Raw genomic sequence first — 15,544 nt, forward strand, 5'->3', positions numbered from 1 at the left:
CCTTGGATATTTCATGTAAGGGTATTTTCAAGGAGCTGGTAATGACTGTGAAGTAAAACTGTTCTCTGCAACTTATTTTTTGTAAGATGTATTTTTCTAAAAGATACCAGTATCAGGTGTGGTTCAGTTACATTTTATTGGTGGCTGTTAGATCACATCAAGCTCAAATAATGTATTTAATAGACTGAATTGTGGAACAAAAGTTGCATTCCTGAGGACACTTACCTGTGTTACTCATTGGAACAGTTTTGGGTGTTTTACAGGCTGCAAATACTTGGCAGGCTTGTGAATGCCAGGATAGTGAGGCACAGTAGCACTTGGAAGTGGGTTTAAGGGAAAGGAATGGAAATTAATTTGTCTTTTTCTCAAGGTTAATGCTTAATAAAATACAATTAACACAACAAAAAAAATCACACAAACCCCCCCTGAACTGTGACACTTTTTTTTAATGAACATCTTGGGGTTTTTTTTTTTCCTCCTTCCACTGGCTGGAATATGGGACTCATTGCTGAAGCTAACTGGACTTACACCACAGTTTCTCTGAGGACATTAGAGAAGATCTCTTTGAGGTCAGTTTCTAAGCTGGTAGCTAGAAAGACCTGGACCATTTGTAAAGTTGCCATTTATAAAACCCATTTGAGGAAGTAATGGGTGTCCTTACCAAATCTCTCTCCTTGTACTTCGTTATTACACAAGCTTCTCTATTAGACTAGAGGCTGGGCTAATAGATCAGAGAGCTCCTTAAACCTGTGAGAGTGAACATTTTGAGTTACAATGTTTTGAATTTCCCAAATACAACAGACTAGTTTTCTAGCTACTGTCCTGATTGATACTAAAGCTAAACTCCTGTAGCCTCAATATAATTTTTTTCTTTTGTAAAATGGTAGTCACACCTGCTTTCTCTTACTTTATAAAACAATTGAACAAGAGAGAATCTCTCAAAGAGGCTTAACTCTTAGGACATCCATAGATACCACTTAGTGTCATGTGGCAACTGCAATGCAAGTAAGTAATGCTTGATTACTGAGATTCTAGTTCACAGTGACTTGGTTATACCTGTCCTGTCTTCTATTAAAGGACAAATGCAGCCTCGTGACATTTGACTTGATCTTTACTTGTGGATGTAAAGCTAGCAGGCACCTAAAACTGCTACCATTGCACTTGTCCTTTGTTCTGCCCTGCTGCGCTAGAGAGAGTGCTTTTGCTTTCGTATCAGATGATAATGCATAGAAATTTAATAGTCAAAAAATAATGTGTTGATTCTGTGGTAGATAAGGCCGGTGTTAATATTTTTACTTATTCCATATTTATTTAAATATTTTGTTCCTACCAGGAGGAAAAGCAAGTGGAAGAATAGAATGTCCTAACAAGCATGCCATTCTGGATTTGCTCAGAGAGTTTAAGCTCAGACTCAGTTAATGAATCCGTTCCAAACTGAAAAAGCAAGGAGTATATTGATATCGAAATAAGCAGCCCACTTACAGCCCACTTACACTTACTTAAGCTGCCTTCAGCTTTGCTCTTTCTATTGGAGTTAACCTGAAACCAGCTTAAAAGTAAAATGGTATAAGGACAGAGCTTAAGCCTGACTGGAATGTCTTGGCAATTTACAGCCAAATAAGATTACATTTGTCCCCTTTGCCTTCAGTTCACACCAGTTCCCAGAACAACATAGCTGCTCATGGGATGCATGATGTTCTCTGTCTTGGTTTATTCTCTTGGGCCAAAATTTATTTTTAATTGTACTCATGGGATTTGATGCAAGGATAAAGCTTGGGGATGTGGGGAGAAAGGAGCGTTAGCTTCCAATAACCTGTAATAAGGAAAAGAGAGTAACTTGAGAATGTGTTCTTCCCACATGTTGCAGTTTGTCTTTCTCTTGTACTGAAAGTCATAAGCATCTGTGCAAACAGGAAGCCCTGTCAGCATCCTTAAAGTACCCAGAAGGAATCTGTGAGGGCATGGCCACAAGATTGTGGATGGTTCATTTTGATTTCTCAGGGTTTCATGTTGTCCTGAATCCAGTCAAGATAACGATTCACATTTGTATAAACGCCAGGTATGTCTTTGCGACCACAGCCTATTCCCCAGCTGATGATTCCAATTAGATACATACGATCATCCTTCATACAGACCAGAGGCCCTCCAGAGTCACCCTACAGAGAAAGTAGCAGGTTAGTAACAATCTCCTTTTTTGTTTGTTCTTGTGTTGTTTTTTCCCCCCACTGGCTTTGGTGGTGCACTAGTGTCTATAGAAATACCCTATGAAGTACCCTCGCAAATCATGAGCTCTTAGTAACAGCGCTTTCACATAAACCACTTTCATATTCCAGACTCCCTCAATGCTCCTCTCATGGGGAGAGATACTGAAAAATCTACCGCTAAAGCATTTAACTTTGTATGGTGCTTATTTATGAAATGTAGGTGAGATGTTTAGAAGAACAAAAAGAGGAATGCTCTTATTCAAGCTGTAAAGATCCAAGGTGTTTTATACTGCTGTGTGTAACAGTTAACCAAAATTATTAAAAAGCTGTATAAATGGAAAGGATGTGGATTGAATGCGTGCCCTCCTTTTTCCTCATGTTACAGCTGCTTGTTCTCCACCATCTTTTGGCCTTTATTCTTCTTTTCTCAACTTTTCAGTAGAGCAGCACCCCCTTCCTCTTGCAGAACCTCCCGCTGAGTGTTTTGAATGCTCACATAAGAGAAAATAGTAGGAAATGCTGCTGAGGTGGAGTTTCCTGCTCAGTTTTGTGGTATTTCCTATATTTGGGATTTTCGGTTCTGGTTTGCTTGGTTAAGCGTGGCCTGCTTTGCCAGCTACGAGGGGCAGAGGAATTAAAAAGAGCAAGGAGCCAGGAGTTCAGTTCTGTTCAACAAAGTCTACTAGAACTGCCATGTAGCCAAATGCAGAACTTCTTTAAACTGTTTTCTGAAGCTTTATGTTTGGTTAGCTCAGACTATCAAGGACAGACCTAAAGAGAAAAGAGGAACAGAATTGGGTTTACCTTGCAGGCATCATCAAGGTGCCTTGTGTCTCCTGCACATAACATATTGTCTGTAACTGTCCGGTTGTCTAGATGCTGTGTTGTGCACCGACTGGCTGGATACAGTCTGACATGGCCTTCCTTCAGGTGTTCTGAATAGAATGGAGAAACTGGAAGAAAAATTACAATATAAATATGTATATGTGTCTCTGTGTGTATGGGTATTTAAAAAAAAAAAAAGTTCAATGTCTGTAGTTTAGGGGAGAGTAAACAGAGGTAGCTGAGGGTGGGGTGGTGGCTAAACTAGTATTTTCTTGCCAAAGGGTCTTTTTTAATTCTTGGGGGCTCTGCTTTGCTAGTGACAACAGCTTAAATCTAATTGAGAGAGAATATTGCTTTTTTGGCAAGCTTAAATGCTTAAAGAGGTTTTTGTAGGCTCCAAATTGAAGATTGCTGTGTTTCGTGAATGGATAAGGAGTCTTTGCACAGTTACATCAATCAAAATGAAGTCACAGGAAGTGCCTATGAAAATCACTAACTGTATGAAACAGGATTCTGACTTTTTAGTATTAGACTTGTGCTAACAAAAATCAGCTGCCTTATCGTACACAATACTGAGCAACTGGATAGGAATGTACCTTGTGTTACATTGGAATGGAAAGGATTTTTTTGTTTGGTTTGGGTGTTGGTTTTATTCTCCTACATAGCTGCAGTTGCACAAAGCTGAAAGTTGGCAGGATTGTTGTTTTTTCAGTCTAGTTTTGAATTACAGATGCAGCATCCTTTCCCTCTCAAAGAGTTTATCCTGTAGTTCCTGTAAGTAATGCCGAGGACTAGCTTTAAAAGCACTTTATGCCACACTTATATGTTAAATCTTCAAGTCTGTTCCAAAAACCCTATGGGTTCAAATCATGATGAGGTCTTGTTATGATGGATGCCTTGCAGTCTCTATCTCAAAGAGTTTACAAGTTAGAGAAAAAAATAAATTAGTAGAAAGTGCCAGTAAAGTCAGAGCTGGGTTTTTTTTTTTTTTTGTTATAAATATAGGTCAGCCTGTGTATAATTTCAGACAGATTTTTTTTCCTATTTGTTGTGGCTTACTTTAAAAGCATTTATCCAGCCTTTTAATATCTATCTGGGATTGTTATTTCTTTAGTCTTTTTGGTTTGGGGGGGGGTTGGTTTTTTTGGGCTTTTTTGGTTGTTGGTTTTTTTTTTTTTTGCTAATCACAGAACAGTAGGGGTTGGAAGGGACCTCTGGAGATCATCTAGTGCAACGCCCTGCTAAAGCTGGATTACCTAAAGCAGGTTGCGCAGGATCGCATCCAGGTGGGTTTTTAATATCTCCAGAAAAGGAGATTCCACAACCTCTCTGGGCAGCCTGTTCCATCACTGCACAGCGAATGTATCTTTTAGAATAATGCAACTACTTACAACTGTATGGTATGTTAAATCTTGACAGAAATGGATTTCTGTCAGAATGACAATATCTAAATGTATTCAATACAGCAGAAATGTAGCAGCCCTGATTGTGAATTTTCTGTCTTTCCTATATTATTCATTGTGCTATTTTTTGTGTTTCTGCTGTTGGAGAGTATCAAGGAAGACTCTGCTAGCCCATGCAGCTGACAGAACTCAGATGAAGTAACTTGCAGCAAAACGTGTTTTTGTGTATCTCCCACTTAAGCTTACATTTTGTTGTGCTGATATAAGCCCATATAATAATTCAGGGGGTCACACATTAAGTGATGCTAAAGGTTTGATTTCTTTGAGAGCAGAGGACCCAAACTTTGGACCTAGTATCTTCTACTTATGGATAGACTTGTATCTTCTACTTACATTCTTCATTTTTGCCATAACCAGAGATCTCGCATTCAGTCCAGTCAGGCAGCTGCAGTTCCGGTGTTGGGAGGCAGGCGGCACGGACAGTGTCTGTTTCAATAGCACAGTCTTCTGCATCCGAGCTCAACTGCAACAGAGCTGAAGAGGGAAAACAATCCCCACTTCATTAACTTGAGCCAACCATGACCTTTCCAGTCACGAGGTCAGAAAAGTTCTTACCAATATCATTGTTGAAATTTTCTGAGTCAAATCTCTGATGCACAGTGTAGCTCTTCACTTGAAACTTTTGTTCGTTTTCCTCAGGAGTTGTTCGGGAAGTCCTACCCAGCACAATTTTCAGCTGATTTGTACTAAAGCTGAAAGAACAAGAGAGTCTTACTTGCTTCCTGTGTTAATCGGAGCAGACCCTTCTCTTGAAGATGTGCTGTTGGAGCTTCTGCTTTTCTTATTTTAGTACTATTACTACTTCATTACCCAGGCAGTTTGACCTCAAGTGTCCTATTTGCCTTCATTTTTGCGCTAATTTCTTACAGCCATCATGGCAAAGGTCCTCTGCCAGCCTCTTGGTGTTCTCAAGTTTCAGATGGCTCTGCATCTGTATCAACAACTTTGTTCTTCAGCTATCTGATAATCTGGTCTGGTACCTTAATGCCATGCTGCTAGTTTGCCCGATAAATGCCTGTCTGTAATGCTCAGCACAATTAACTCTATAATCTTTAGTGCAGAATGACTTACTGGGATAAAGAGCTTCCCCCCCCCCCAAGTCTTTTCCCCTTCTGGTAAGGCTATACTGGATGCTTCCATTTTCTAGATTTCCCCCCCCCGCCAATACTGAATCCTTACTACTGAACTTACCCTTCCTCAAAACAGTGAGCAGCTGACAAAACCCAGCAGGAACTGATCAGAATTCCTCCACAGAGGAAGTGCTCTCCAGGTGCTCGGCGATACTTCACAAATATGGCAGCTTGCCATGGGTGAGCTGCAATGTCTGCATAGGAGCCACCTTTAATCCTGTACTGGTGTACTCTGTGCTGCCGTAAGCCACAGGTGGCTGTGGATGACAAACGCAGAAATAGGCTTTTTGTTCAGGCACTCTTGCTTTGAGTTTGGGTTAAGAGCCTGTTAGTCATCAGTGCATGTTGAGGCAGCCTGGTATGAACTGTTTAGCATCTGACTCATTCCTGTTTCCTAGGAAACTTGTATTCTGATTTGAAAAATACAGTAAGGAAACCCTGCCTTTTCTCTCCTCCATTTCTGCAGCATTCCCTTCTGGCAGAGATAAAGGCACTTCTGTGAGACTGGAGCCACAGAATCTCTTTCTACTGCTAAAAGCTTCCCCCCCCCCGCTCTTATTTTACAGTAAGAGGCTTGAGTTTAATACAAATGACATGCAGAACAGTAATGCCTCAAAGAAAGAGAAGAATCAGGAGTCTAGAATCCTTACAGCAAGTAGGCACATTGCAGTACTCCCATGTGAGCTGATTTCCTTTCAGTACATGGCACCAGGGCTTGCTGTCATTGTCAGGATTCCTGCAGCACGGGAAAGAGAAAAGCTATTTGTATTATTAGATCTGCATGGAGTTTGGGGAGACCTAAAGGTGGCAGACTATGACCTGAGTGTACTCTTTTTGATTTTTCTAGAGATACAGAGGGCCCTACGGGCTCGTGGAATTTGCATTTATGGAGTCTGATATTAGAAAAGCATAGATAGGTGGAATAAAATCACTATTGTCACTGGGCTTCATTCCCTGCAGTAATCTATTTCCTGTGCTTTAATAACACACAGAAAAGGCTACAGCCCTGCCTCAAGAGTACCACAAGGGAGTTTGTTGGGATTTTTTTAATTCTATAACTGACTACATACCGGCAGAAATTGTGACTACCAAGGCCCAGCTGGTAAGCATCTCTTCTCCAAGCAGTATATAACTTGTTGACAAGGATTCGAGAATTCCACCTCAAACAGGTAGCTCCAGAACTGGTAACACTGTGGCTGCCTCGGTAATCTGTGCCTCTTCCAGATTTGCAGTTGCTGTTCCCAACTTCAATAAGAAAGCTGCACGTTAACTGATGGATGTGAACCCGTCAGCTGTTCCTAACTGTGATTTCTGTCAAGGCATCTATATAGTAGCTATACTTATCTCAGTCTTTCGGTGTCATAAATATTAAAAACTTAAACATGATTTAATGTGAGAGTCTCAACTTTTCAGGCTACAGAAATAGCACAAGTCCACAGAAAACCCTTAAATATGCAGTGAATCATGGAAGCTCTAAAGTCCATTCCCTGTCCCCCTGCATGTACCTTTTGAACAGGAGGGCACACTGCAGTGTTCCCAGATGTACTTTCCCCCTTTATAGATATAGCACCAAGGTCTGGAATCCTCATCTGGGTTTCTGAAAGAGTTATGATATTATGCATTATTATAAAGCTATTGTTATTAGTCCCATGTCTGTCATTAGTTCGGTAACTTAATCCTGCTCTGCAGTGAAGACATGGACTGAACCATCAGAAGTCATTTGGATTCCTATTTTAATTATAAAATTGTGGAGTACGTGGAGGTGACGATGAGACAGCCAGTAACTAGCAGGAGTGGACACCTTGTTTGTGCAGTTTAGTTCATGTGCATGAAGCACTATATTTTTAGAGTTTTGAGCAGGATCTGGAGCTGCAGGAAACTGGCTTACAAAGGGATTTTTAGGCACTGAGAAGGGACAAGGGAAAGACTATGGGGTGAGAGATGTATGCATTTTGTGGCCTGTCATAAGCATCCAGTCTAAATAGATCTGAAGTTCAGCTGCGGCGGCTACAGAAGTTGCAATTGCTGCTCATGGGCTGTGCTGTGTTTGCACCTGTGCAGAGTGTTCTCCGCTTGGCGTCAGACTGTTGCAAAGAGCCGTTCCTTTGCACCAAGCTCTTAGAATGGGCTGAGTCCTGTGGTTCTGACCTGTGTGCCATCAGCCCCTCACCTGCAATAGTTGTGATTGCCCAATCCCAGCTCAGCAGCATCCTCTCTCCGGCCGCTGTACGTCCGGTCCATCAAGCCATTGCTATTCCAATTTAAGCATTCAGTTCCACTCTCTGTCATGCTCCATGTACCCCTGTATGTTACTCCAGCATCTTTGTAGCACTTAACTTCAGTATCTGAACAAAAGAGAACAAAATGTTACTATAACAACAGCATCCCAAACTCTGCTTCCCCAGTCTCTCTTCTGTTTAAACTTGGCTCCTAGATGTCTTATCTAGTAAGTTGGTGAAAATGCCTTGCCAGGCAGGCTGTAAGTATACACAAAGGTCTTCAGCTCCAAAATTTAGAGTTTTATTAAGAGACACTGAAAACAGCCCAGGTGTCCTTCTTAGAAGTTCTTTGTAGTATTAGCTTTAGAATAAAAAGAGGCAATTTAACAGAGAGCCTAGTATACAGCAGCAGCTTCTGGGTACCTCATCCTTCTGCACTGCATAGCTAAAACCAGTAGCATTGTTCACAGTAATTCACATGGTATACTTGCCTATTTCACACTGCTTCCCAGAGAAACCTTGGTGGCACTGGCAGATGAAGAGCTGTGGGGAATAATATGCCTGTGAACATTGGCCTCCGTTGTAGCATTTATTTCTAGTGCAGGCTGTGGAATAAGTGAAAGCCAGGAAAAACTGTTAGATTTCACAGAATTAAGCAGCTGGTGATGTTTAGCCATCTCTCCTCTCCTGTCGGTTTCCTTTAGCCTGTTTTATTTTTCCCTGCCTACCTGTTATTGTCATGTGCTTACAGTCTTCTGGTGTAGTGCTTATATTCTTCCTTTGCTCCATTCTCTCCACATAGACTATGAGGAGCCTTCCTCAGTCCCTTTCTCACTTCTGCTTAGTCCTGCCTAAGTTGGTATATATTAGTATTTTCATTTCTACCCTACTCTACTTTCAAGCCAAATTGTCTGTGTGGTAACTCCTTCCCTGACAGTGGAGTTCATCTTTAGGATGATTACATGGATAATCTCTCATCCCCCACCATTTCCTTTCTCTTTTTCTTCATACTCACCTCTGACAGGCACAGTGTGGCAACGACTCCGACCACTGTCGCACCTACAGTATTCTATTCTGCTCCCTGAGAGCCTCAGCCAGGTCCCCCTGTGCTGGTAAATTTCTCCAGATGAATTGTCTGTGCACATGGCTGTAATTGGAGAAAGGAAATCCTCTTTTAGAGATTCAGGGAAAAGACCTGGCTGAGCAAAAGAACTCCCTTCTCTTTCCAGGAGAAAAGTATCTGTGATGCATGTGTCTAACAGGCTGCCCTTTTTCCTTCTTGGAACACAATTGTCCCATCTCTCTCACTGCTGTGTTGCTGGATGTACTGTTCCACTGTTGACTGGCCTCTTTTTCTTTGAAGAAGAGCAGAGGGAGGGGAAAACTTTAGTCTTTGAGTTGTGGATGGTATTAATGGTCTGGTATTTTGCCTTCTGAATCTCTCATCCAGATAACTGTAACATCTTTCAGACTCCATTCCCTCAGCATCATCTGCTTTCCCCTCCTCTGTTCATAAAGCTCCAGGTAACATGGTTGTGGTTTGCCTGGCTTACCTCTAGATCTGGCTCCCCGTTTGAAACGCATGCGTAAGCCCTGCAAGCAAAGAAGGTTAATTCTGTGAGTAACAGCTCTCTTAAGAAAACTGAGAGAAGAATTGCCTCTAAAGAGACAGTCCTCTTCTTGAGGTCTTGTAAATCAGGGGAGCTCTGAGCAACTGTCTGCCCTCCTTGTCAGACAGTGCAGTGAAAAGTGCCTTTAGTACCTCAGCGTGGGTACTGAGAATTGTAAATCATCAAGTTGCCACAGATTACCAGGTGATTGCTTGTCATCTGAGTGGCATGAACTTGGGATGTGCTGTACTCGCATTGTGTGTGAAGTGATTATGTGCTCTTGGGACATTGCAAGTGCTAACTAAAGCCTGTCAGCTTTCTGCTATTTGAAGGAGGTTCAGGCAAATAGTTTCCAAAGAAGTAAACGTGAATAAGCAGTTATTTTTGTTCATTGACATGCAGTTTCCCCATAAGCCTTTGTAGCTTGATTACCTTTGAGAAATATATCTCCTGCAGCCAATTAAATAAAATATTTTGGATAAAGTTTTAAGGAGGAAACCAATTTAGAGAGATTCTTTGATCTGGTCACAAGAGAAAGAATAACATAGAAAGAGGAAGGCTGGGCCAGCAATTTTTTGAGAAAGACTAAACATTTTAGAATTGTGTATGGTTTACTCAAGCTGTGCAATGTGAGGCTTAAAGTGAGGGGACATGGGAACCATCGATGTCCAGTTGTGAGGGTAATGATGAAGGTGATGACAATAGAAAGAAAATTAAAGGGTGCTCACAATGGAACTCTTACTAACAGTTAAAGGTGACGATGAACAGATGCACCAAGAAGATTTGGAGAAGACTTGCTTACTGAAATGAAAACCAGCGAGGATAACACATTACTGGAAATCCCAGCTTAGAGGTAGGCTACTTTGTAAGGTTTTCCTTTCTCTGGTTTTTAGTTAGATAAACAGATTCTCCTTCTGTCTGATGCAGACAGCTGGAGTCGATGGTAAGGAAGTGCTGCTGAAAACGCAGGACAATGGCAAGAGCATTATTTGATGCATTAGCCTCTTACCTGGCATTGAGCAGTCATGATTGCTCCCACCAGCAGGAGCAGACATGGGAATTTGCCTTCCATTCTGAGTGTTTTCCACATCACCTCCAAATCTCAAGTTATCTATAGAGACAAATTAAAAATAAGATGAGATTCAGGTTAGTGAATAATAACTAAATGTAAATAATAACTAAATATAATACCTAAAATACTAAATACATGAGATTCAGGTTACTAAGGCCTACCTAAGAGATCTCTTGGAGGGGCACAAAAATCTGCTCAAGGGTCAGTCTGTAATAATAGTAGTTTAAGAGGATTTGCATTTTCTGCACAGACTACTTATTTGGGTGAGAGTGAGGACTTCTCTCTTGTGTAGAGGATGCATTGACAAGGAGACTTTGGTCGATGATAGGTGAGGACAGCACTGCTATGGTTTTGATTTTCAATATTTCTATAGCTTCTCCCCAGCTGAGCTCTTAGATTCTACTATTGTCATGTGCTTTTGCCAAAAAGGGAGAGTATGGCAATTAGCTGGCAGGCTAGTTTTTAGTCTGGTGTTCTCACTTACTCATTGCAGCATTTCTTCCTGTGTGTTGCTTCTATGCAGTCACAACTATGTCTTATTCCTTCTAATCCCTTCAGCAGCTTTGCACGTCAGAGGAAGCCCTCTTCCATCCCACATGAAAAGTTTCTTCTTCCTCTAGACTGATTTACATAGTCTGTCTCCTACAGCAGGTGTCTTGGGAGAGAACCGCCAATGATCTCCTCCTGTGGGAGTTTGCTGGCTGGTACGGTGTGGCTGGGGTTAAGGATTAATCTGGATTTCTGCCTCCGTTCATTTGATTTGCTTTGAAAAATCTACTTTTCAGTCATCAGAGGTTAATTTCCAGCCTGGTGAAATTACTGCTCTGACCTGGCCACAGATAGCTATAGGAAGGACATTTGGGTACTGTGATCCACTTGCATTTCTACCTACTGTAGCAAAATTTATTTCTGTCTGGCCTTGAGCAGGCAAGTTTCTTGGCAGAAGCGTGAATTTAGATTTCTGTAGCCACTGACTGCAGCAAGATATGCTACCATCTTGTACCCTGGTTTCCCCTCCCCCAGTTTGTTTCCTGATGAAGGAGGAAAAATTATTTCTTCCACCAAAGCAGAGCGCCTTGTGTAAGCGCTGGCTGGGTTAGGGCAGCTGCTGGGTGGAGAGAAAATTCTGAGCAGCAAGGGGGCGTTCATAACACGGCATAGTCTCGAGCGTATACAAATTTTACTGCTGAAATTAAGCAACGCGGGTTTTTCCCCTTGCTGTATTAAATGCCATTTCTAATCTCATCCTCATAGCAGAAAAATATGCTGGATGTGACAGACAAAGGCAGTGAAGGGCTTTCTGAGGTGGTCTGTTGCCTATGAAAGCAATGCACTTTGCTGTGGGCTGCTGGCTCCTCTGTTAATCCCTGTAGGAAAAATCCTCAAGAAGATGTATTTTGCCCATTCTTTTATCTTGGTGACCTTGTAGTAATTGTAAAAGATCAGGGAAATGTATGTATGTACTTACAGTTGGACTTGATGATCTTAAAGGTCTTTTCCAACCTAAATGATTCTATGATTCTAAAAGAACTCCAGTAAAGCCTGACCTTAGCAGCATGAGTTTGGTAGCTAACGAAGTTCTAGTTTATATTTAGAAACACTGCTGAACTTGAGGACTTTAAATGAGGATTTATTGGTACACCAACAGGAGTCTGCTGGGGGGTGGGGGGGGAGGCTGTTCATGGCAAAACTTAAATTAGTAAGATGGATACAAATGATTATACAGTGTCAGAAGTTTAGAAACTTAGTGCCTATGGGACTTTTTAGAAACATGGCATTAAATGTAAGCTGAAGGAGGGGAGATTTAGATTAGATATTAGGAAGAAATTCTTCCCTGTGAGGGTGCTGAGGCCCTGGCACAGGTTGCCCAGAGAAGCTGTGGCTGCCCCTGGCTCCCTGGCAGTGTTCAAGGCCAGGTTGGATGGGGCTTTGGGCAACCTGGGCTAGTGGAGGGTGTCCCTGCCCATGGCAGGGGGTTGGAACTGGGTGGGCTTTAAGGTCTCTTCCAACCCAAACCTTTCTATGATTCTATGAAATAGCAAGGTCCAATACATCTAGTAAAAACTGGGAAGGTATTACGATTTTCACAGATGAGTAATAGCTTTTAAGGACTGGAGTTGTCATTATTATGTAATCTGAGCTCTTACAATAAGACAACTAACTTCATCACAGGTTTCCTGACATGAACCCATAATTTTCTTCCTAAAAGTAATAGTTACTCCTGCATGCAGTAATAGTAGCTCTTTTTTACAATTGAATGAGACATAAGTAATCACCAGTGTGAACAGATTTAGCTTGATTCTCTGTACTAACCAAGACTGTTACAGCAGTCAGTCTAGGTGGCTGAGATGATGAATCACGAGAGTGGGATGTAGATGGGACCCCCCTGCCCCTGCTTTGAACAAGTCCAGCACCAGGGGTCCATTTTCTCTCTTCCTTTAAAAATATAATGCCTCCTATACAAACCAAGAGGTGGGAGTGAGGTAGAGTAGCAGGCAAGAAAGTATAATTTCATTCCCAATCTCTGGGATTGCTCTGCAGTTCTAAATCTTTGAAATAATATTCAGGCACTGTCTCCCACACTATCAGCTTTTTATCATCTACATTATATGATCCCTGAGCAAATAGAAAGCTAACCCAATTATTTGAGAAAACTACTACTTCTAGTATTTAGGAGCTCAGACTATGTTTATATAAAGCCAGGGAAGGCAGCTGGATAATAGCTGGTGAAACTGGAGTATGACAGATGAATGAATCATTAATTGGAATTCAAGGCTAAGAAAGGGAAAGAGTTTGTATGTGGGTTTTTTGTGGTTTGTTTTTTTGGTTTTTTTTTTTTTTTTTAAAGATCTGTTCAAAGAAAAAGCAAAAGGCACAAATATTCCAGTATCTGAAGCAGAACTGGGAGTACAGCAGGATAGTTTAGGCTGTGGTTTCTCATCATTAGACTGCACAAAGAGGAGACTTAAGCTGAAAGTCAGACTGAAAAAGATTCACAGGAACAGCTTCTGAGAACCTTAGTTAGTCCAAGTCTTGTCTTTAGATCACAATCTTGATGATGAGACCCTTGTAATTCAGAGAATCTCTTGGGGATTTGTATTAGTATGTATAATTTGTAGTATGCTTTTTATATACTTTCAAGCCCTTTCTCACCTTTTAGGAAGCATTTTGCATCGTATAGCAAGCCTTAGTGATTTCCAAATAGGCATTGACTTCAGTTGAATCTGAACTAAGTCAGCAGCATTCCCAAAGCTGCAGTGGATGATGTGAGCTGCTACCCAGAGTCATTTGGTTGCTGCTGTAACCCTGTGTTATATTATCCTTAGTCCCTGCAGCTGTAGCTCACTATCAGAGCCATGCAGGCTTGTGTTCTGACTCCCACAGTGGCAAGGTTTTAAGGTGCTAATTGTTAGTACCACTGGTCATCTTTGTTGCTATCTGTGGAGAAGGCTTGAAGTTCTTACTGACAGCTTTAAGAAATGAGATTCTGCTAGCTAAGACCTTGTTAAGGACAGGCTGATTCAGTGAAGCTACTTATCTGAGTTGAGCTGCTTTGTTAGAATTTTTCTCTGGGAAGCACCATAAAGAACCCTTGAGACCTCATTTCTGAATTACCTACTAAGATACCCCAAAAACAAGGCAACACTGATGAAATCTGATTTTTTTTTTTTTTTTTGTGAGAGGACAGAGTGGCAAAGCCAGCCTAACTAATATCTTCGAGCAAGTCCTTGCTGCCTGAAACCAGCAGGAAACTATAGCTACTTTTCAGGAGGGAGGGGGAAATATGTTTAATTTTTTTTTTTTTTTTTTTTTAAAAAGGCATTTCGGTCTTGGGGACTGACATGAAAGGAGGACTCCCTATTTAAAAAGCACCTGCATAGTAGTCTGCTATACAAGCAGATTCAAGTCTTACACAGCACATGCTCATACTGCAGAATGTGACAGAAAGTCTCCCTAAAGTTGTCTTGCATCGGATGCTACATCCTTTCCTCCACTTACTACTGCTGCCCCTGTTCAGGCTAGCTTATTTTATATGCTTAATGCTGTAGCCCTTCCCCCCTCTCCATGGGGAAAAGCTTGTCCATCCATTGGTGGCTGCTGTCCCACTATGCATGGAAAACTGGTAACAGATGTTGCCAGATGTTTATTTTCAGTTTTGGGAAAGGTACAGCTTAGGCCAGTCAATTGGAATGTTCCAAATGATAAACCCTATCAAACTGAAACCATACAGCTGTTTGAAAAATACCATGTTTACAGGACTCCAAGCAGAAACCTGCAAGCAGTCTGCTTTCTGGTAGGGCTCTCCTAAACAGTTTATGCCTTCTGCTCTCACCCTTTGCTTCCTCTCTGATCAAAAATACTCTAGCAATAAGCCAGAGGCCTAGATGCAGTGTTCTGACCTTTTGATTTTAACACTTACTTTCAGGTACACAAGGACATAAAGATACACGATACCCTAAATGTATCTCTCTTTGCTGAAGCATCATCAGCAGGATTACTTTAAATCCCACATATTAATTTATTATTAATAACAGCCCTTCTAAGCAGTAAGAGTGTGTTATCTTGCCGATGTGGAATAAGACCTAAAAAAGGGATGTATCTTATCAAGGTTGAACAAAAGGTCATTAATAGAAATTAAAAGTAGCTCTCCCCCCCCCATATGCTTCACAATAACCTAGTATGTCTGTTCCATAATACTTTGATTCTGAGTCTATAGCACTAATAGCTTTCTTGCTGATTAACAACTGTCTTGATCTAGTTCTAGCAAAAGACTGCAGATCCTTGCTGCCTTTTCCTACCTTCTGGAGAAAGTGTTTCTGTATCCCTTTTCTAAACTGAGCAGATGAATATCAGACTTGTACTATTTCTTTTTAAAACATAACAGTGGACAGACCTCTGCTTTTGGGGAAAAGAATTAAAGCAAAACAAAAAAGGTAAGATTCTGTAGTCTTTGAAGGCATCGAAGGAAATGGCTGTTTCAAACTCTGCCTTCGTTTTGGGAATCATTCTCAATATTTCCT

At 41.2% G+C, this 15,544-nt stretch overlaps 1 protein-coding gene across 4 annotated transcripts in view; it reads right to left on the reverse strand.

Moving 5' to 3' along the window:
* Positions 1-15,544, reverse strand: part of PLAT (plasminogen activator, tissue type) — a 16,180-nt gene continuing 636 nt past the window's right edge. Inside the window, exons 2-14 of one of the 4 annotated variants that reach the window (XM_054804481.1) lie at positions 10,461-10,562; positions 9,395-9,434; positions 8,857-8,988; positions 8,333-8,446; positions 7,793-7,967; positions 7,128-7,219; positions 6,693-6,867; positions 6,273-6,358; positions 5,684-5,879; positions 5,048-5,184; positions 4,826-4,966; positions 3,009-3,157; positions 2-2,156 (exon numbers count right to left, since the gene is read on the reverse strand). In XM_054804481.1, the coding sequence (XP_054660456.1) occupies positions 1,998-2,156; positions 3,009-3,157; positions 4,826-4,966; positions 5,048-5,184; positions 5,684-5,879; positions 6,273-6,358; positions 6,693-6,867; positions 7,128-7,219; positions 7,793-7,967; positions 8,333-8,446; positions 8,857-8,988; positions 9,395-9,434; positions 10,461-10,541 (1,677 nt within the window). In that variant the 5' untranslated portion in view covers positions 10,542-10,562 and the 3' untranslated portion in view covers positions 2-1,997. Of the gene's footprint in view, positions 2,157-3,008; positions 3,158-4,825; positions 4,967-5,047; positions 5,185-5,683; positions 5,880-6,272; positions 6,359-6,692; positions 6,868-7,127; positions 7,220-7,792; positions 7,968-8,332; positions 8,447-8,856; positions 8,989-9,394; positions 9,435-10,460; positions 10,563-15,544 lie in introns of all 4 variants that reach the window. The other 3 variants (XM_054804482.1, XM_054804484.1, XM_054804483.1) reach the window with 3 other exon arrangements.

This window comes from Grus americana, chromosome 26, assembly GCF_028858705.1.
Source record: "Grus americana isolate bGruAme1 chromosome 26, bGruAme1.mat, whole genome shotgun sequence".
NCBI classification, from domain to species: domain Eukaryota; kingdom Metazoa; phylum Chordata; class Aves; order Gruiformes; family Gruidae; genus Grus; species Grus americana.